At 64.5% G+C, this 19,836-nt stretch overlaps 2 protein-coding genes across 4 annotated transcripts; one reads left to right on the forward strand and one right to left on the reverse strand.

Annotated features, from left to right (window-relative positions):
- Positions 1–3,408: 3,408 nt before the first annotated feature.
- LOC104307473 (CYFIP-related Rac1 interactor A) lies at positions 3,409–11,094 on the reverse strand. Of its 3 annotated transcripts, XM_054170424.1 has the most exons (13): positions 10,954–11,094; positions 8,128–8,209; positions 7,524–7,604; positions 6,268–6,347; positions 5,621–5,742; positions 5,439–5,544; positions 5,117–5,253; positions 4,856–4,933; positions 4,630–4,746; positions 4,442–4,521; positions 4,219–4,345; positions 3,706–3,776; positions 3,409–3,600 (listed from the first exon to the last, which is right to left on the reverse strand). In XM_054170424.1, the coding sequence occupies exons 4-13, from the start codon at positions 6,338–6,340 to the stop codon at positions 3,537–3,539; spliced, it is 975 nt and encodes a 324-aa protein (XP_054026399.1). In that variant the 5' UTR covers positions 6,341–6,347; positions 7,524–7,604; positions 8,128–8,209; positions 10,954–11,094; the 3' UTR covers positions 3,409–3,536. The 3 variants fall into 3 exon arrangements, with proteins under 3 accessions (XP_054026399.1, XP_054026400.1, XP_054026401.1); XM_054170425.1 differs by lacking the exon at positions 6,268–6,347; XM_054170426.1 differs by lacking the exons at positions 7,524–7,604; positions 8,128–8,209; positions 10,954–11,094 and having other exon boundaries at positions 6,268–6,365.
- Positions 11,095–14,303: 3,209 nt separating this feature from the next.
- Positions 14,304–19,480, forward strand: HPCAL4 (hippocalcin like 4). Its single transcript, XM_054170429.1, has 4 exons — positions 14,304–14,399; positions 16,139–16,308; positions 16,443–16,658; positions 18,063–19,480. Exons 2-4 carry the CDS (start codon positions 16,147–16,149, stop codon positions 18,258–18,260), a joined length of 576 nt encoding a protein of 191 aa, XP_054026404.1. The 5' UTR covers positions 14,304–14,399; positions 16,139–16,146; the 3' UTR covers positions 18,261–19,480.
- The last annotated feature ends 356 nt before the right edge of the window (positions 19,481–19,836 follow it).

A 19,836-nucleotide genomic window follows, 5' to 3' on the forward strand; every position in this document is an offset into this window, starting at 1 on the left:
ACCGATCCCTGGCACCGGCGCGCTGCTCAGCTCCTGCTCCTCTCCCCCCGGGCCCTGCGGAAGGGACAATCGATGCGGAATAGCTTCTCCAAGCCCGGGCAGGGCTGGCCGAGAAAGTTGTTGTGGTCTCAGGTTTCAGAGCCGGGAGGTTTGGGGCTGGGGCCTGGCTCCCGGCTCCATCTGCGCCGCGCTAATCCCCAGACGAGCGCAGCTCTCCCATCTGTGCAGCCGGAGCCGCCGAGCCCATCACACAGCCACTTAATCTAAATGGCTTTGGCCAAAGATAAGGTCATTAATTACACCGGGATTAGAAGCTGCTGCCGGCCCGGCCCGGCCCGCCTGGGCTCGCCAGCGGCTACAAAGTCCTCGCTGCCCTGGCCGGGCTGAGGCTGGCTGCTGGAGAGCTGGAGCTTGGCAGAGCCCCTCGCTGGTTGGGCATCATCCCCATGCCTGTCCTGAGGGGAGCCCTCTCGCCTGGGCACCCGTGCTGGGCAGCTCTCCCCAGCCCCTGGCACGGCTGGGTGCCAGGGGACGGCCCTGGGAGCAGGGCAGGGGGCACGGCAGCCGGAGCAGCCCCGAGCCCCGTGTCTGGCTGTGGGAGGTGCATGTGCTGTGTGCCACCATCTGTGCCCCCGTTGCTGGTGGCCTCCAGCCTTCACCAGCCTCTTCCAGGGCACCTGAGCAAGCTCACTGCCTGCAGGGGAAGCTGAGGCTGGCTGAGCCTCACTGCGCTCGCTGGTGGCCACCGTCCCTGGAGCTCAAAGCTGCCCAAGTCCCTTTGGTGGTATCACCAAATCCCAGCAGGACAGGGGCTGAAGGGACCTTTGGAGATCATCCAGACCAACCCCCTGCTAAGGTAGGGTCACCTGCAGCATGGTCCACGGGTCCAGGTGGGTTTGAAAGCCTCCAGAGCAGGAGACTCCACAGCCTCTCTGTGCAGCCTGCTCCAGGGCTCCAGCAGCCTCACACCAAAGAGGAGGAGAAACCTCCTGGATCTCAGATCCAGCCTCTGTGCTGTCTGAGGGCTTGTGCTTTGCCTCTGTTTCCTCCACCTGTTGGTTCCCTTTCCCTGCCATGTTCTGCTCCACTGCTCCACTGCAGGACGTTTCTCATCCCCACGCTGCTGCCCTTTGCTGGGCTGGGACCTGCCACCTGCTCTGCCCTGCAGGGAGCTGCCTGGGGACAGCTGGGGCTGAAGCCACAGATGTGAGATGAGCTTGGCCTCAGCCCTCCCCTCACAGGGAAGAGGCAGCACCATGGGGGATGTCAGGGGTGGCCAGGCTGTGGCTCTGGGCCAGGAGCTGGCCACCACCAGGGCACTGTGGCACAGCTGCCACCTCACCCAGCACCGGTGACCAGCTGCTGCCTGTGCCTGTGTTCAGTGGTGGCTCTGAAGGCTCTAACTGCCCCTTGACTCCTCTCGAAGCTCCTGGGTGGTGCTGCTCTTCCCAGCCCAGTTCCCACACTGCAGACACAGTCCTGTCCCTGGTGCCTGGGGTGGGCTGGGGACCATCTGGGGCTTGGTGTCACCTGGGGATGGCAGCTCCTGCAGACACATGGCAGCTGCTGCCACCTGACTCGGGCCTCATCTGCAGGTCCCCAGGGGAATCACTGTGCTGTGGAACACCACAGGGACAGAACCAAGCCCTGGGTGATGCTTCTGGTGGGATGGAGCCTCCGAGGTCTGCGGGGCTGGAGGCAAGCACAGGGAAACTGAGGCACAGCTGCTGCCAGGGCTGGAGCAGGGCAGGGATTTGGGGTTCCTTGGCACTGTTCAGGGCTGGCTGTGGGGCAGCTGTGTGACAAGAGGCTCACAGGAGCTGCTGGCCAAGGCTGCTCGGCGGTGCGTGGCCAGCGCGGGAGCTCTGGCGGCAAAGCCTGGGTGTGCCCGGCTGGAGCCTGGCACCGGGCACAGCAAGTGCCATGCTCCAAAGGGCTGGGGGCTGCCAGCTCTTCCCCCTCCTTTGTCCTCTCCTTGAGCTGCTCCTGATCCCCTGGGGGTGCTGTGGCCAGGGCTGCTGGTGGGTGCCCCTGCAGGGTCAGGGACGTGGGGGCTGAGCTGGGCTGCGGTGGGTGGCTGGGCTGGGTGCCCCATGTTGGCACTATGATGAAGTCTGGAGCTGAGAGGCCTGTGAGGACCCTGCTCCAACCCCCGTGGGCATGCACAGAGGCAGGGCCATGCCACCAGAAAGCCACCCTGCAGGTGGGCTCTGAGGTCCCAGTGTCACAACTGGGGTGCCCACCCCCAGTGTGGGGGCAGCAAACGGCTGCCCAGTGGGAAAGGCCACAGCAAGGGGAGCCCTGGAGCTCTGGCTGGCTGGGGGGGACACCAAACCCCAGAAGACTTGGCCCTAGGGGTGTGCCAGGAGCGTGGCTGTGGCAGGGAATGTCCTGAGGTGTCCCCATGCCGGGGGGGGAGTGACGAAGCCGCTGCCAAGGGCTGGCACAGAGCCCTGCGTTCCGGGGTGCCCCTTGGGGCCTCCCCCAGCTCAGGGGGCTGCAGGTTGGGGCAGAGGCTGAGTGGGTCTGGCCAGGGTGGAGCTGGCGCGGGGGTGAGGTGCAGGGGGGGTGCCCGGGGGCTGCTTTGTGACGGTGCCACAGAGCCATCTGCCGGCAGAGGCGCAGGCAGGTGGCAGCCAGCCTGGGCCCCCAGCAGCCTCCCAGTTCTGCCCCTCTGCGGCTGCTGGGGCGCTGGGGGAGGAGGATGCCCTAGAGGGGCACTCGTGGGGGCAGCCCCACCGTGGTTGGGGGTCACCCTGTGGGGGTCAGCCCTGGGTTGTTGTCCCTCTGGGTCGCTGGCAGTGTCACAGAGGGGTCGAGAGGCGGCTGGGAGAGGGGATTGGTACCCAGCAGGAACAGGTCCCCAGGGTGGCAGGGAGAGGGGAGGGGCCATGGTCCTTGTCGGGGGAGGGTTCAGAGCCGGGGGGGTGCCAGGGCTGGGCATAGTGCTCCAGGTGCCTGCAGCCTGTGCAGCACAGGGTGGGACACAGCAGAGACCCCAACCATTAAATGTCCTTTTTATTGCACACCCAAAGAGAGGCTGTAGAAAAGAGGAGGTGAGAGGAGATTGTCTGCCAGCTGAGACTGAGCCACTTCCTCCAGTGCACATCTGCAGGCATCTTGCCTCTTCCTCCTCCCCCTCCTCTTCCTCTGCAGCCCAGGGACAAGGATGAGGACAGGGCTGACACCTGCCCCTTTCCCCACCCCCCAAGGTGCCCCCCCCCATGCCATGGGCACTCACTGCCACCAGCCCCGTTGGCACATCCCTGCCTGGGTCCATCCTGCCTGGCCCCAGCACCCCCCAGCACGGTTGTCCCCACAGTGCCACCCACCCTTTGTGTCCTATGAGTGTTGAGTAGGGGGTGGGAAGTGGTGGGGGTGGGACAGAGGATTGCCTTGGGGGGGCTCAGGCCCCTGTCACGGTTGTTTTGTGTATTTCTGTGCCTTTCTTCTTGTCCCTTTCCCCCTCTGTACAAAATGAGCAGTGTGGGCATGGGCGGAGGTGACAACGGGGACGAGCCGGGGCCGCCCCCAGCTCACTGCAGCAGGGCCCGGATCTGTTTGGAGGTGGTGTCGTCGTTGAGGTGCCGGGTGGTGTACCTGGGTGGAGAGGGCACGGTCACGCCCCCGGCACCGTGAGCTGCTCCACTGCCACCCCACAACCCCGGCGGCAGCCCTCGGCCCTCCCCCCGGCTCCCGGCTCACCTCAGAGCGTTCAGGAGCCCCTCGGTGCTGGTCGAGGGTTGGTCTTTCAGGACTTTGATGCAGCCTTTCATCTGGTGGAGGGAGCAGGAGAGGCTGTGAGAGCCTGGATGTGCCGCGGGGGGACTGTCCCCTTCCTTGTGTTGAGGTGGAACACAGGAGGCTCCACCTCAGCATGGGCAGGAACTGCTTTGCTGCGAGGGTGCTGGAGCCCTGCAGCAGGCTGCCCAGGGAGGCTGTGGAGTCTCCTCTGGAGACTCTCCAAACCCCCCTTGGACATTGCAATGCTGTCTGACCTCCTGGATGATCTCCAGCAGTCCCTCCCAACTCCTACCAGCCTATGGTTCCTCCCCATCCTCCTCCTCACTGCTCCAGGTGGGGTCAAGTTCCCCTCTGGACCAGCTCAGACAGAAATTCCCCCCCGCAGGGGGACATCCAGGAGGAGGGACCCCTGGGTGTCACAGCTCCGTTGGGATGAGTGGGACCCCCCCCCGGTCCCCCCCCACGGCCACTCACATCGATCTTGGAGGTCTTTGCAAAGGCCCCCACGGGGTGGACGTGGTCGTAGAGGATGATGACGCCGACCATCACCCGCATGCAGAAGAGGAGAGTCTCGGTGTTGGTGAAGCGGCTCCGGTACTCCCTGTGCGGGGGGAGGGGCTGGCTGAGCCGGGCTGGCTGAGCCCCCCCAGGCTGGGCCCCGGCACCGAGACGTGCCCAGCCCCTGCAGGGTACTCACGGGGTCTCCAGCATCACCCTGCAGACGCAGGCCATGGTGCTCAGGCAGTCGGTGGTGTCCTCGATCGGGAGGGTCTTGTTCTGAAACCCAGCAGGTCCTGGCTGCCACTTCCCTTCCTGACCCTGCCGTGGTGCTGGGGCGGGAGGGAGGCTGCCCCCTGCCCAAGGGCCCCCCCCGGCCTCGCTCACCTCTGACACGAACTTGGTGGTGGCGTTGCTGAGAGTTTTGAGCATGGGGGTGGCCTCGGCGTAGAAGAGAGACATCCTGTTGGCCATCTCATTGTTCACCTCGCTCTCTGCATCCAGCTGCGAGGGAGGAGGATGGGGGCAGGGCGTTGGGTTGCCTGACGTGTCCCCTCTGTGCCATCCCCAGCCTGGGAGCCACCCCTGGGTGGGGGCAGCAGCAGCCTCTCACCTGCAGGTTGTTGATGCGGTTCCTGCTGATGGTCCTCCTGTAGTAGCTGAAGTCGTTCTGGATGGCAGGGTTGGTCATCTGGGAGGGGCAGGTCGATATTAGGGACCCAGGTGGGGGGCATGGCCAGCTTGCTGTGCCCAGGGTGAGCCCCTTGGGGGTCACAAGGGACTGCCCTGCCTCGTGGCTGTTGAGTGGTTTCAATGTGGGGACCTCATGGCCGCACCCCCCTCCCCCAAGCCCCAGGGGGTCTCGGGGAGGTACCTTGAGCTCATCAAAGCTGAGGGTGAAGTGGAGAATCTCAGCAAACTGCTTGGCCAAGGCTTGCTCCCGCTCGAGGTGCTGGGTCGGGGCATATGGGGGGCTGGTGAGGGCCTCCAGCAAGCTCCTCAGGGCATTCTCTGGGGACAAAGCACCACCGGTCCCCCTCCTGCTCCTCAGCCCCACCTGGGGAAACTGAGGCACGGGGCGGCGCGGCATCCACAGCTGAGCACACCCCGTGGGCAGGGCTCTCCGGGACCTGCCCCCACGGTGGGATGCAAGGAGGGGGATGCAAGGAGGAGGGGATGCGGCCTCAGGAGCTCACCCAGCCGCAGGGAGAACTCGTAGAAACGCTTCAGCTTGGCGACCAGCGGGCAGACGGCGCTCCAAGCCCTCTCCTGCAGCCGCAGATCCCCGGGGTTCTGGATGGCCTGTTGCGGGGAGAGCACCGGTGACTGCCCCGCGTGGTGGTGGGGTGTGGGCAGCGGGCGCTGGAGCGGTGCCCACCTCTCGGATCTCCTGCCCGGCGCCCGTGTACGACTGCAGCTCGGCCAGCACTGCCTGCGCCTCCTCCAGCACGGCGTTCACCTGGTTCCACACCGCGGTCTCGGCCTCCGTCGGCTGCGCATCTGCAGGGCAGCGCCCCGGGGAGAGAAACCCGGAGGGCTCTGAGCGGGGCCCCGGGCGGCGAGAGCCGGAGTGGGGTGCCAGCACCCCAGCCCGCAGCTCCCCCCGCCAGCCCGCAGCCCTTCCTGGCGGGTTTCTCCCCCTGGTCCATCTCCTTGCCCCAGTTCGAGCCAAGTCACGGAGAAGGGACAAGTAAGGGGTGAGTCCTGGCTGCCCTGCGACCGTGGTCCTTGCTCATGGGGGTCCCCGAGCAGCCCCCAGCCCCGGGCTCGGCCCCAATGGGCTGCAAAGCGCCCCGGGGAAGAGGTGCCGAGAGATAGCCCCAACGGGCACGGGTCTGCCCAACAGCCACGGACCCCCCTCCCCGGGGTGACACCCCCGGGACGGCAAAGGTGGGGGGAGGACATCTGGGATGGGCGCGATGGGCGATGGGCGACGGGGAGGGACGAGGAAACTCAAAATGGTGTCGGATGTGGAACTCAAGAGTAAGGACAAAACAGAAAAGGAAAATAAAAATCCCATCTCACTTTCAAAGTCAAGGAAAAAATTAGGGCCTTGGTCAAGTTCGTTATAAGTCAACACTTTAAGAAGGTTCCCCATGTGAAACCTGCAAGAGAAGAAACAAGAGGGAAAAAAGCATGACCGGTGAGGTGGTGCTCGGGGAAGAGGTGCGGGGCTGCGGGCAGCGGCGGCTTGGAGCCCTCGTCCCCCTCCTGCTGCTCCCCGGGGGGCTCGGGGTGCCGGTGGGTGACCCCCCACGGCCGCTCCCGGCGCCGGGCTGCAGCCTCTTCCCCCCGCGATGGTGATGAGCGCTGGCAGATGGCTGATGGAGAGGAAGGAGCGAAGGGAGGAGAGAGCGGCCGGGCTCCGGCGAGGAGGGCGAAGCGGTGAGCGAGACCCTCGGGTCTGGGCTACAGGCGTCCCCCCACCTCTGGCTCCGGATCCAACCCCGAAAAGAGGGGTCCTGGGGAGCCCCCGCAGCCCCTCGTCCCAGCGCCGAGGTGCTGCTGGAGGCGGGCGAAGGCGGAGCTGCCTCAGAGGGCGCAGGAGGAGCCAGGAAGGTCGCTCGCTGCGGGGGCAGGGGGGCTGTGCGACCCCAGCCCTGGCTGCTTTGGGCTGCGCGGAGCTGCTGCGGTGAGCCGAGCTCGGCCTCTCCCCGTCGGGGCTCGGGCGGAGCGGTGGTTGGTTGCTGCTGCACTATTTTTACCCCCCCCGGTCTTGCTCTGAGCTGTGCCTCGAGAGGAAGAGGAGGAGAGGGAGGAAAGGGGCCCCACGGGGCTGCTCTGTGTCTGATGCCCTGCCATGGTGGTCACCATCTCCCACACACTCCTGTGCCCACCCCGCAGCTGTGCTGTCCTGTCCCTGTCGGCCCAGGCCAGGCTGAAGCTGGGGTCCTGAGGCTTGGGCACAGGCTGTGACCACCTCGCTGCCCTTCCTGACACGGATCCTTTCCTCCTCCTTCCCTTGGCCTCCGTGGTGGAGGCAGGGGTCGTGCCGCTCAGCCCAACAGCAGCGGGCACAGGCCTGAGGTCCTCCTGGCCCGGGTTCTGCTGCTGGAGTGTGTCCTGCATCCCCACTGCTCATCCAGGGAGGTCTCCTTGGTGCTTTCGGGGCTGGGGCCCCTCTCAGGGTCCCACTCCACTGCCCCACTCAGCCCTCCACGGGGTGTGCCTGGGGACAGGGGGCAGCTCGGGGGGCACTGTGCCCGTCCCCATCTGCTGGCGAGCAGCCTCGGCAGCGGCCCCGGGCCCCCCCCCGCCCCTGCCCTGCTCACAGGACTTACTTTCAAAATCCAGGAAAAAATGAGGACAGTTTTCTAAATCTTTGCCCAATACCTTTATCAGGTTGCCCATGGCCAGCAGACCTGAGCGAGAGAAACAGAACAGAGTGGAACAGCACCGGGGCTGCCGGCGGGGCACCGCGGCACGCCCGAGCCCCCGCCTGCCATGGCACCTACCTGCACCCATCCCCCTGGGCTCTGCACCCCACGGGCCTGCTGTCCCCCAGCCCGTGCCCCCCCGCCCAGGGCACAGGGTCGGGGGCGTTTGCCAGAGCGTGGTGGCTCTCCCCACGCTGCTGCTGCTGCCCTTGGCCGGGGTGAGGAGGGGAGTTGGGGGTGGGTGGGCTCACAAGCATCACTCTTCCTGTGGGTGCCCCTGGCTGTGACACCTCCCCCTGAGGCACCCCAGTTCCCCCACCCCGGCCCCAGGGACGGCAGGGTTGCCCCGGGTGACCCCCACAAGGTCATGCCAATTCACCAGGGTGACAGGGCTGGGCATCCCCCATGGGCAGGGGGCTGGGATTTCTGCCCCACAGACTGGTTTGTGGACCTGGTGCCCCCTCCAGAGCGTCCCACCCACCCCAGGGCCACGGCGCTGGGTCCTTACCTCAGTGCCTGGTGTGGTGGCAGCTATGGCAGGAGCAGGGGCTGTGCCACCTGCCTGAATCACTTCATGGGCCGGCGGGGACCTGTGAGCAGGACACGAGGGTCAGGCCGCCCCATGGGGCACCTCCCCACCCTGGGGAGCAGCTGGGGGGTGACCAGGCAGGGAAGCAGGGGGGACACACACTGCACCTCCCAGGCCTGGCTCTTAGCTGCCAGCCTTCACCTTATTTGCCTCCATTGTTTTTCCCCTGCCAGCAGCTGGTGTTGCCAGGAGCTCACCAGGCACTGGCTGAGCATCACCTTCCCTCTGCCCCCTGCCTCGGGGCACCTGCCAGCAGCTTGGGGGCTGCACCACCTGCCCCCCATCTTTCCTTGGAGGGGCCAGCCCCACCCTGGGGGTGACTTTCCCAGTGCCACTGGTTGGGTTTGCCCTTTCCTGTGGGAAGAGCCCTGGCTGCTGCTGCTGAGACACAACCCAAATCCTGCATCCACGGGGATGCTCCCTCAGTTCCCACACGTCCTGCAGGGCTGGGAGGGGGTCAGCCTTGGCCCTGTGGTGTCAGTGGGCTCCAGGAAGCAGCTGTGGGGTTCAGCAGGTTGTTAATTACGAGCTTGAGTTTAATCAAAGCAGCTGGGGAAGGGGAGAGGAAGAGCTGAAAGAGGCAGTGGTGGTGGGGAGGGTGAGGTAGCCTTGTGCCAGGGATGGGGTTGCTGTGTCCCCCACCCCCAGCCCAGTGCTCCCCACACAGCTCCAGTGCAGACCCTAGGCATCAGCAGTGAAGGCTCTGCCTTCCTCCTCCTCCTCCTGGGCCTGGTAAGTGATGGCCTCGCACTGAGGCTGCATGAGATGCGCCAGCCTGATGCCCAAATGCTGTTCTGGGGGAGCCAGGGCACCCAGGTTGGCCACTGCACACCCCTGCCCCCATTTCCCCCCATGTGGTGGGTGCTCAGCCCCCCGAGTGGGGCATAAAGACCCCCAGTGACACCATCGTTCATCCTGCTGGGTGCTGGGGTGTTTTGGATGGGTGCTGGGCCCTGCAGGATGGTGCTGGGGGCTCTGGGGTGAGAGATTTGCACCTGCTCAGCTCCAGCCTTGGCACACAGGCTGTGATCAGCACAGGGATGTCCTCGTCCCCGTGCCACCAAGTGTCCTTGACGGGCAGCTTGGGGCTGGGCTGTCACCACCGAGCTCTGCCTGTGCCCAGGGAGGGGGCACGGATGGGGTCCCATGGTCCCCAGGGTGGGGATACCCCAGTACAGGACACAGGGGCTCAGTGCTGGCTGGGAGGATAGGGGATTGCTGCAGCCCCCCTGGTGTGGGGGAGCTCAGCCCCCAGTTTGCAGCAGGTCCCTGTCCCCAGGTGCCTGTGTCCCGCGGTGGCCCTTGGCCCTGAGACCCGCAGGCAGGTCCCCCGGGGGTACTGCCGTGGAGGGTGAGGGGCTGCTGTGAGGCTGAGCTGGGGTCCCATGCACCACAAATCGCCTGGGGAAGGCAGCCGGTGCAGAGCTGCTCTCGGGGGAGGGGGAAGCAGGGTGGGAGGCAGCTGGTTCCCTGTCCCCAGCCACACCTGAGGTGGCCCCGAGTTGTGTCCCTCCCTGCAGTGGCCTCCCTGTATCCCAGCCCGACCCCGGCAGCCCTTCCTCTCCCTCCACCCTCTCCCCACTCCCCACAAGCATCCTGCCCCACGGGGACCCCGCAGCGAGTGTCACTTCTGTAGGGACATGGCAGCAATGGGGTCAAACCCCTCTCCTGCTCCAGGCAGGGCCAAATCCGGCACCCAGAGGCATCTCCCCCGGCAGCCGGTGGTGCCCAGGCTGGCCACGCCAAAGGGGCAGCGTTGCCCCCGGATCGGGCCATCGCTGTGTCACCCGGGGCCGTTCTGGGGCTGTGCCCCTTTGCTGCTGGCACAGCATTGCTGTGGGCACCGCAGCCTGGCGCAGCACCGCACCCCCGGCCAGGAGCTGGGTGCCCCTTCCCTTTGACTCGGCTCCGCATCCTGTGGACCCCCCCCCGCCGCCTGCTTGGGTGCCCAGTGAGCTCCCGCTGGGTGCTGGAACCGGTGCCCACCGCCACCACCGAGTCCCCGCCGTGCAGCCGCCCCCCGCCCATGGCCGCTCTGGCACCGCCGCAGCCCTTGCAGGGTCAGACTCGCGGTGCCTGAAGGATTTTGCCGGGGCGGGGGGACAGCTTATCCCGGGAATGGGATGTTGGGGCCAAATCCTGCCCTAGGATGAAGCAGGGCACCCCTCTCCCTGCCCTGAGTGGAGGTAGGGCTTCCCGGGGCTGTCACCCCCCACCTCGGTTTGAGAACCTCCCTGGCTTGGATGGTGATGCGAGTCCGTCCCCCCCCCCCCCCCCCCCATGGGGCTGAGCCCTCCATGGGGCTGAGCCCCCCAAAAAAAAGGGGTCAGAGGGGTGCTGGGGGCTTTCCCCCTGCCTGGCTGCGGCTGTGGGTGAGCAGCAGGATTTACCGCAGGGCTGCTGGGGCGCTGAGCCGCAGCACCCCCCCGGCACAGCAGCGAGCACCCAGCCCTGTGCCCGCACCCACCCAGGGCCACCTTGGGGCTGCAGCGTCCGGGAGAGTGGAGGGGAGAAGGGGTGCTGGGGGCAGGCTGCACCCACCCCCTCACCCCCCCGCTCTTGGGGGCACCCAGCAAGCGTTGGGGGTGCAAAGGGGAAGAGGGGGCCCCGCTAGCAGTTTGGATCCCTGGGGGAGGGGTGGGGGGAGATAATCAGCGGCCGCCACAGCCCCCCTCCCCCCCTTCCCCCTGCTCTCAGGCCTGGTGACATCCCTGTCCCCCGTCCCCCGTGGCCGCTCGTGCTCACCGTGGCCGTGGGGTGCCGGAGGCGTGGGCAGGCGGCGGCGGCTGCGGGGCGTCTGCGGCTGCTGGCGGAGCGCGGGAGCCGGGGCAGAGCCGTGTGCGTGAGCCGCCCTGCGCCAGCTGCCAATGCACCACAAAGACCACCATAGCCCCCAGCCCCCCCCAGCCCCCCCCACGCCACTGGTGACGGTGACGTCTCAAGTGTGAGGGAGATGAGGACGATTAACCCCCTGCGTGCCAGCCGGCGAATCTCTGTGGCCTGCCTGGGTGAGGGCTTTGGGTCCTGCTGGGGTGGGGGTGGGGGTGATGGGAGTGAGTGGGTACCTCCGTGTGCCCCCCCCCCCCCCGTCCCCCATCACAGTCAGCCCAGCTGAGCACACAGAGCCTGCTCTGAGCAGGGAGAGGGAACCCCCACATTTCCCTTGGCTTCTGGATGGCACAACTCCCCCCACCCCCAGCCCCCTCTCCGGGGGTGGGGGGCAGCCACTGAGCCCACCCAGTGCCACTGCCATGGGGCCAAGCCAGATGCATGCCCCAGGAGCCCAGGCAGCACCATTTGTCCTGCCTTGGCTCAGCCCAGAGCACAGCCAGGAGGGGCCTGGATGGCACATGCCAGCGCAGAGCTGTTCCCACAGGGGTGGTGGGGGAGGGAGGAACTGGGGAGAAGCCCCGAATTTGGAGTATTTCTGCTCCTCCATCCCCTTTCCCAGGCCAGTGCCAGGCTGTAGGGACACCCAGAGGGACTCCCAGCAGTGTGGGCACCTCCAGACCCAGCTTGCCCAGTGGCAGCTCCTTGCTCTTGTACAAGGACATTTCTGAGCAGGAAAACAGAATGTGGCTGCCTGCCCTACAGCACCCCGATGCCAGGGCACCCAGCACCACCCAGCTCCGGGGCTCAGAGGGCAGGGAAGTGACCTGGTGAGTGGCTGGGAAAAGGCTGCTGAGGAAACACAGCTTGAAGGGATTGGGCAGAAGGAGAAGTGGGCAAGAGAGTGGGAAAAAAATCCCCCCTTTGCTCCAAACCCCTGCCAAGCACAGCTCATCCCGTGGGGCTGGCACTGGCTTGCCCATGGGCACACGTGTGCCAGGGGAGAAGCCACCTGGAGCCCATCCCAATGTCTCACCATGCACCCGTGGCCCACCAGCCCCCTGTGGGGTTCTGTGGGGTTGCACTGGTTGTGAACACTGCAGCTGCTCTGAAGGGATGGTGTCTGCCCCAGGACTCCCCATCCCTGCCCAGTCTACGACTCCCGGGGTGCTGGACCTGCCCAGAACCACGGCGTGGGGAGGCTCAAGGCAGAGGAAAGCTGGGGAGGGGGTCAGAGAGGGGCTGGCTGGGCTGCTGCTGGGATCTGCCCGTGGGGGCGCCGGGACGAGCAGTGGCGACTCCTGCTCCCCACAGCTCCCAGCAGTTTTGGGGGAGGCTGATCAAGCCACAACAGCCCCAAGGCAGTGGGGGGGGTGCGGCTGTGGGGTCCTTGCCGTGGGGCACAAGCCCCCCCCGAGCTGTGCTGCTGCGGCTCGTAGCCACTGGGGGAAGCTGCAGCCCTTTGCAACCGGCAGCGTGCCTGGGGAAGGAGAGGTTAGAGCGATCGGTGAGGTCCTGGCAGCTCTGCACCCCGGGACGGGGAGCTGGGGGGACGCTGCTGCAGGAGTGGGGAGCAAAGGGCTGCCATGGAGCCAGAGGTGTCTGCAGAGTTGGTGTGTCCCCAGCCCGGGCCAGCCTGCTGTCCCCTCTGCAATGCCAGAGCCCGCAGCTCAGCTGAGCCTGGGTTCATGCCAGGGCTTGGGGTGCCCCCATTGGGGTGCTGGGCTCAGCTGGGCGCTCCAGCTGACGTGCTCGGGCTCAGCAGTGTGCCCAGCTGCACACAAACCTCCCCAGCACCAGGATTTGGGGTATCACAGCCCCAAAACCTTGGACACCCCAGCACCCCACAGCTGCCCTTGTCATCCTCATGGCACCCCTAGCCTTGCCCTGCCCCTCTCTTCCAGCTGCTTGTGTCCCATGAGCTGAGCTGTGCCAGTCTCAGCCCTGGCAGCCATGCAGCCACTTCAATTAAGCCCTCATTAATTTTTCAGCCCCCTCCTTCCCCCCTTTGCACCCCCTGAGCACAGGCAGTTAGCAGTGGTGCTAATTGATGTCTTCTCTCCTTAAGCATGGAAGAACTAGCAACGAGATGCCCAGCTGGCATCGTGGGGGGTGCTCATGGAGAGCCTTTGGGGACAGACAGAGCTGAGCACCCAGCACCTGCTTGGTGGAGGCTACTGGAGCGACCTAAAAGCCAAGGGGATGAATTGTCCCACCCTGGGTGAGGATCCAGCCCTGGACAGGGGTCACATCCAGCCCTGGGAGGGGGAGTCTCAGAGTTTCTGCCTCTGGGACAGGTGGGGGATGGATCCCTGCAGCCCTGCTGCATGAACACAGCTGCAGCATTGGTGCATTTTTGTGAACCTGCCCTTTCCCCCCTCCAGCTGGGGCAGTTTCTGCAGCTCCATGCAGCCACCCCCCCCGCGAGGGTAGGTGCCCCCAAAAGCAGGGCAGAGCTGGGCAGGGGGATGCTGAGCCATAGGGCAGAGCACCCCATGGCACCCCCCAGCCCCACTGAGGACTGGGATGGGGACTAGCCCTGCCCGACAGAGTAGCCACCAGCTGCAGAGGGGCTGCTGCCGACGGGCACTGGTGGCACTGGGGTGGCAGAGGGATGGTCAAGGTCACTGTGAGGAGCTGCCAGTGATCACCATGGAAACACTCCACGTTTGCTTCTGGAGATCAGAGCAGTTTCCCGGGTACTTTCTCCACCTTCAGCTGCAGCTCTGCCAAGTGAGGAGCACTGAGATGTGTCCTGGTGTCCCCTCTGCAGGCAGCATGGCCCTGCCAGCCCTGCAGCACACCAAAGGAAGGGGATTTGGGGGTGCTTCGGTATCAGCCGTCACCAGGGACAGAAGCCAGCGGTGGCTGAGTGGGGCAGAGTGAGGAGGAGGAGGCAGGGAAGCATCAGCAGAGAGGGCCGGGAGGAGCAGGGAGCACAGAGCACAGTGAGGGTCTGCTCAGCACTGGGCACCAGGCAGGGCCAGCAGCATCCCTGCATCCTGGTCCCAGCATCCCACTGCCAGCATTCCCCCTGCATCCCACCGCCATCATCCTCCGGCATCTCTTCTACCTTCTCCCTCCAGCATCCCGCTACCATTTCGCCTCCCAGCATCCCAATACTCCCCCCCCAGTATCCCACCTCGACCCCCCGCGCAGCCCCTCCCGTTGATTGACAGCGCTCCCAGCCAACGGCCGATCGCTGCCGCCGGCGCTGGGGGGGAGTTTGCAGGCGGCCCCCGTCTACAAGAGGGGCGGGAACGGCGCGGGCAGAGCCGGCGGGCTGGACCGCGGCCCCTCCGGTACCGGCTCCGTGCCCCGCCTGGCCCCGCCGAGCCTCCTCCTGCCCGCACCGTACACAGGTAAGGGCCGTCGGGGCTGGGAGCCGCTCCCCCAGTCGCCGGGAGCCGGTGCTCCCCCAGCTCCGCCCGGTGCGGAGCGGCCGTCGGGGCAGGTATCGGCAGCCGCACTCATCCCGGCAGCCGGTTCCAGCGGGTGCCGGTGCCCCGGGGAGCTACCCCACCCGTCCCCCGGTGGGCAGAGCAGCCCCCGACCGCCCCAATGCTGCTGCCCCCGGCCCAACCACCCCATCCAGACCCCGGGGGCGGGCCCTGCCCCCCTTCCCGGCCACCCCAGGTGCCGAGGCGTTGGGCGGTGCTGGGGTCTGGGGGACGCCCGTAGCGATCTCTCTGCCCTGTGCTGGGACCTGCACCCAGTAACCAAGGATAACATCGGTGCTTGGAAACAAGAAGATCATGCCAGGCACGGCCCTTCTGGTCCCTGATGTCCCCTCCCCTGGCATGGTCCTGCTCAGACTGGGGGACTGACGGCTGTGGTCCAAAGGATGCTCCTCTTGGGTCCCAGCTTGGCTGAGGGCTTTGCTTGCAGGACAAGGTGTGGTGCTTCTAGCTTCTCCTTGCTGTTCCCTGATGGAGAAGCTGCTCCTTGAGCAGCTGAGAGGCTGGACATGGCTGGTGGGAGGTGTGGGGGGAGCTGGGCATGGAGCAAGGTGGGCATCAGCTGGTCCCTGCAGGTCAGAGCCAGACTGTGGTGCCAGGAGGACTCGTGCAGCTCCACGGCTGAGCGTGCTCTCCGTGGGCATCCAGACATCTCCTCAGCTCTGGCTGCTGAGGGGTGGTGGACTCAGTGCTGTCGCAGCAGACAGTGACAGCTGCTGGTGGGCTGCTGGGGCAGGAAGCAGCTCCTGCCTGTGGGAGCAGCTGGGAGCGTCGGAAGCCTCACATCGCTCCCAGAGGAGGCTTGTGCCCGCCCCAGGGTAACCCCCATGTCCCTCAAGGCCACATGGTCAGGAAATCAGATGCTTGGAAGGGACACAGTGCTTGGTTGAGCTCCAGGTGAACTTCTACTCAACTTTCTCCACGGAGAGCAAAGCTCCAGGAGCTCTCAGCAAACCATCTGCCGCTCAGGCTGAGCGGTGCCGGCAGCCAAGGCTGCGTGGGAGCGGGCACGGCGTGTATCAGAGCAGCTCCACATCCTGCCCACGCAGCTGGGGGCTTGCCAGAGCGCCAGGGCACCCTGCTGTGGGCAGCCCGTGGCAGGGGGGAGCCTGGCTGTGGACCTCATCCTAACCAAGGGCTGGCCAGCAGCAAGTTGGACATTGCTGTGCCTGGCTGGATGTCGAGAGTCAGACGGTGCCAGGGAGGTGTTTCCCTGCTCTGGTGGCAGATTTGTGTTGTCTCCTCTTTGTCCCATCCCCACAGAGGGCAGCTGGGCACTGTGGCCTGGTGAAGGCCATGTGAGGAGGAGTTCTGAGTCTTCAGTTGATTTCTGAGTGTTCTTCTACAGTCTGAAAGGAGCCAGCCTTGGAGATGGGGTGGGCTGGGGGTGATGCTGCTGGCTGCACCCGAGGGGTGCCCCAGGACCAGCTCCTGCACATCTCCAGCAGCCACAACACAGCTAAGAGTGGGCACTGTCCCCAGTGCCAGGGTCACTGTCCTGGCATTTGGCAGTGCATGGACAGCCACCAGCTGGGTGGATCAGCTCCAGCATGGGGAAGAGTCATGCAGGGTTGGCCAGCAAGGACTGGGAGCAGAGCCCTTCCCGTGCCTGGTGTGCAGGAGCCCTGTGTTTCCCCTCCCAGGGGCAGCCATGGGCAAGCACAGCAGCAAGCTGGCCCCGGAGATGCTGGATGACCTGGTGAGGAGCACAGAGTTCAGCGAGCAGGAGCTCAAGCAGTGGTACAAAGGCTTCCTCAAGGACTGCCCCACCGGCATCCTCAACCTGGAGGAGTTCCAGCAGCTCTACATCAAGGTAGGCTCTGTCCGAGGTCCCAAGCGCCGCCCGTGGGGCTGGAGCAGCCTGCTCCTGCCGGGACAAGGCTGCTGCTTGGGGTGAGCTGAGCTCCTCCTCCTTGTTTCTAGCTCTCTCTCCTCTCTTCCCTGCAGTTCTTCCCCTATGGAGATGCCTCCAAGTTTGCCCAGCACGCCTTCCGCACCTTCGACAAGAACGGGGACGGCACCATCGACTTCAGGGAGTTCATCTGCGCCCTCTCCGTCACCTCCAGGGGCACCTTCGAGCAGAAGCTCAACTGGGCCTTCGAGATGTATGACCTGGATGGGGATGGGAAGATCACACGCCTGGAGATGCTGGAGATCATTGAGGTACCAGTAGTTAAAAGCAGCACAGGAGCCTCTCTCCCCTTCTTTCTCCCCCCTTCTTTCTCCCCCCTTCTTTCTCCCCCCTTCTTTCTCCCCCCTTCTTTCTCCCCCCTTCTTTCTCCCCCCTTCTTTCTCCCCCCTTCTTTCTCCCCCCTTCTTTCTCCCCCCTTCTTTCTCCCCCCTTCTTTCTCCCCCCTTCTTTCTCCCCCCTTCTTTCTCCCCCCTTCTTTCTCCCCCTTCTTTCTCCCCCCTTCTTTCTCCCCCCTTCTTTCTCCCCCCTTCTTTCTCCCCCCTTCTTTCTCCCCCCTTCTTTCTCCCCCCTTCTTTCTCCCCCCTTCTTTCTCCCCCCTTCTTTCTCCCCCCTTCTTTCTCCCCCCTTCTTTCTCCCCCCTTCTTTCTCCCCCCTTCTTTCTCCCCCCTTCTTTCTCCCCCCTTCTTTCTCCCCCCTTCTGTCTCCCCCCTTCTTTCTCCCCCCTTCTTTCTCCCCCCTTCTTTCTCCCCCCTTCTTTCTCCCCCCTTCTTTCTCCCCCCTTCTTTCTCCCCCTTCTTTCTCCCCCCTTCTTTCTCCCCCCTTCTTTCTCCCCCTTCTTTCTCCCCCCTTCTTTCTCCCCCCTTCTTTCTCCCCCCTTCTTTCTCCCCCCTTCTTTCTCCCCCCTTCTTTCTCCCCCCTTCTTTCTCCCCCCTTCTTTCTCCCCCCTTCTTTCTCCCCCCTTCTTTCTCCCCCCTTCTTTCTCCCCCCTTCTTTCTCCCCCCTTCTTTCTCCCCCCTTCTTTCTCCCCCCTTCTTTCTCCCCCCTTCTTTCTCCCCCCTTCTTTCTCCCCCCTTCTTTCTCCCCCCTTCTTTCTCCCCCCTTCTTTCTCCCCCCTTCTTTCTCCCCCCTTCTTTCTCCCCCCTTCTTTCTCCCCCCTTCTTTCTCCCCCCTTCTTTCTCCCCCCCTTCTTTATCCCACGTTCTTTCTCCCCCCTTAGTTCTCCACCCTTCTTTCTCCCCCCTTCTTTCTCCCCCCTTCTTTCTCCCCCCTTCTTTCTCCCCCCCTTTTTCTCCCCCCTTCTTTCTCCCCCCTTCTTTCTCCCCCCTTCTTTCTCCCCCCTTCTTTCTCCCCCCTTCTTTCTCCCCCCTTCTTTCTCCCCCCTTCTTTCTCCCCCCTTCTTTCTCCCCCCCTCTTCCTCTCTCTTTTTTTTTGGCTATTTACAGCTCTTTTTGACATCCAAGAATGATTTTTTCCTCCCCAGAGCCTTGCCTGAAAGGTCCCTGGTCTGTTCCTGATGGTAGCTGTGCAGCAGCACAGCTCATGCCAGCAGCTAACTGGGTCCCAGCAGAGCAGCAATCCTGTCCCCTGCCTTGTCCAGGGCTCTTCTGTCCATCCAGCATTCCCACTCTGATATTTCGCTCTTCTTCCTGCTCCAGGCCATTTACAAGATGGTGGGGACTGTGATCATGATGAGGATGAACCAGGATGGGCTGACCCCCCAGCAGCGTGTGGACAAGATCTTCACCAAGATGGACAAGGACAAGGACGACCAAATCTCCCTGGAGGAGTTCAAGGAGGCAGCAAAGAGTGACCCCTCCATCGTCCTCCTCCTGCAGTGTGACATGCAGAAATAGAGCCCTGGGGGCTCACTGCTGGACTGGGTGCAGCCAACCTCTGCTCCCCGTGGTGGTTTCCATCCCCAACTTCTGCTAAGTCTCCCTTGTGCCTGCTCCACCCTCCCTGCCGCCCCTCCGCCTCCGCTCCCAGGTGGGCAGCTCCTGGGCAGCTCCTGTGCCCTGGGTGCACACAGTCCATGGGCTCCAGCTCTCCCTTGGTGGGTAGTGGAGCCTGCTCTGGGTATTGCTGGCTTGAGGTTAGCCTCAAATCAGCCCTCTCCCACCCTGGAGCTGGACTCCTTGCAGCCAGTGGTGAGCATCCTGGTGACCCAGGGCTAACTCTTCCCACCTTCCCTGCTTTCCCTCACTGCTCTGCCTGCCTCATTCCCTGATCCTAACTGAAACCAAACCCAGTTCTTTCCCCTTTCTGCTGATGCCCTCTCAATGCTTGTGATGCCTCCAGGGAGGCTGGGAGGTCCCAAATCCTGGCCCTGGGCTCTTTGCTGGTATTTCCCTGCAAGGCTGCCAGAGGGCTGGCTCCAGGGTGCTGGGGAGCTGGAGCAGTGTGCTGCACCCTCCCTGAGGGCTCACTGCTTTGGCTCCCTCTGCCCAGCTTTAGCTTTTCCACCCCTGCTTTTGTTGCTGGAAACATCCAGGATTGGTCAGGGGAGAGCAGAAGTGTCCAAAGTGTGGTCAGTGACTGATCTCAGAAGCCACCTTCCACCCCACCAGCTGTGAGAGCTGGCAGAGCAAGTGGGTGACCTCCACAACTGCCCTGGCAGCCTCTTGGATGCTCTGTGGAATTTCTGGCCCTTCCTGGATACTGAGGTGATGCTTGGAGCCCCAGGTTGAAAGCAGAGGATGTGTGACTGTGTGGGCTGCCCTGGGACAAGGTTGGTGGTGTGGGTGTTGAAGGCAGGCCCTGCTGCTGCTCCTGGTGTGTGGCACTGCTGAGGGGACCGGTGGGTCCTGGACTGAGGCTGTGGAGAGGTGGTCTTGGATTCTGTACCTGCTGAGCCTCCTGGCAAGGCTTTTGAGGCCACAAGAAACATGTCTGGCTCCTTCCTCCCCCCCATCCCAGCCTGCTGCCTCCATCCCTCCTGCCCCAGGCCAGGAATATTGTCACAGATGAGTATTTGTGCTGCACAGTGGTGGTGTTGATGCCTGTAGTGTCTGTCAGGAGGTGGTGAAGTTGGTATCTATTTTTTTAATGGAGAAAATAAAACTGTGCCCCATGTGTGATGTTCCTCCCTGAGTGGCTTCTTGGGGAGCAGCTGGCAGCTGCAGCTGTGGGCACTGCACTCCTGAGCATCGTTCCACTGGCGTCACCTGAGCCTGTGGCACTCCAAGGGATGGAGAAACCCTTGAGGACAGCACAGTGGAGCTCACACAGCCTGGGGGGGTCTTGGAGATGGGGGAAGGTGGAACCCTTCAGCCACTCAGGCAGCTCTGGGGAGGGGAATGTTACCTCTTGGGGGTGGGGAGGACCAGACAGCCCTGGTCTGTGCTGCAAACAGGTTTCATCTGGCAGCCAGGAGCTGGACTCTGGCTGTGGCCTTCCTTCAAGGCTGGACGTAGCCAGAGGACCTGGTGG

Source organism: Dryobates pubescens, chromosome 20, assembly GCF_014839835.1.
Source record: "Dryobates pubescens isolate bDryPub1 chromosome 20, bDryPub1.pri, whole genome shotgun sequence".
Taxonomy (NCBI): domain Eukaryota; kingdom Metazoa; phylum Chordata; class Aves; order Piciformes; family Picidae; genus Dryobates; species Dryobates pubescens.

Bases quoted from the DNA above. Each gene is read 5' to 3' on its own strand.
- HPCAL4 (XM_054170429.1), top strand. From the start codon at position 16,147: ATGGGCAAGCACAGCAGCAAGCTGGCCCCGGAGATGCTGGATGACCTG. The intron at 16,309-16,442 runs GTAGGCTCTGTC...TCTTCCCTGCAG, and splicing joins TCCAGCAGCTCTACATCAAG to TTCTTCCCCTATGGAGATGC. The intron at 16,659-18,062 runs GTACCAGTAGTT...TTCCTGCTCCAG, and splicing joins AGATGCTGGAGATCATTGAG to GCCATTTACAAGATGGTGGG.
- LOC104307473 (XM_054170424.1), bottom strand. From the start codon at position 6,340: ATGGGGAACCTTCTTAAAGTGTTGACTTATAACGAACTTGACCAAGGC. The intron at 5,254-5,438 runs GTGAGCTCCTGA...CTTTGTCCCCAG, and splicing joins CGAGTTCTCCCTGCGGCTGG to AGAATGCCCTGAGGAGCTTG. The intron at 4,346-4,441 runs GTGAGTACCCTG...CCCCCCGCACAG, and splicing joins AGGGTGATGCTGGAGACCCC to GGAGTACCGGAGCCGCTTCA.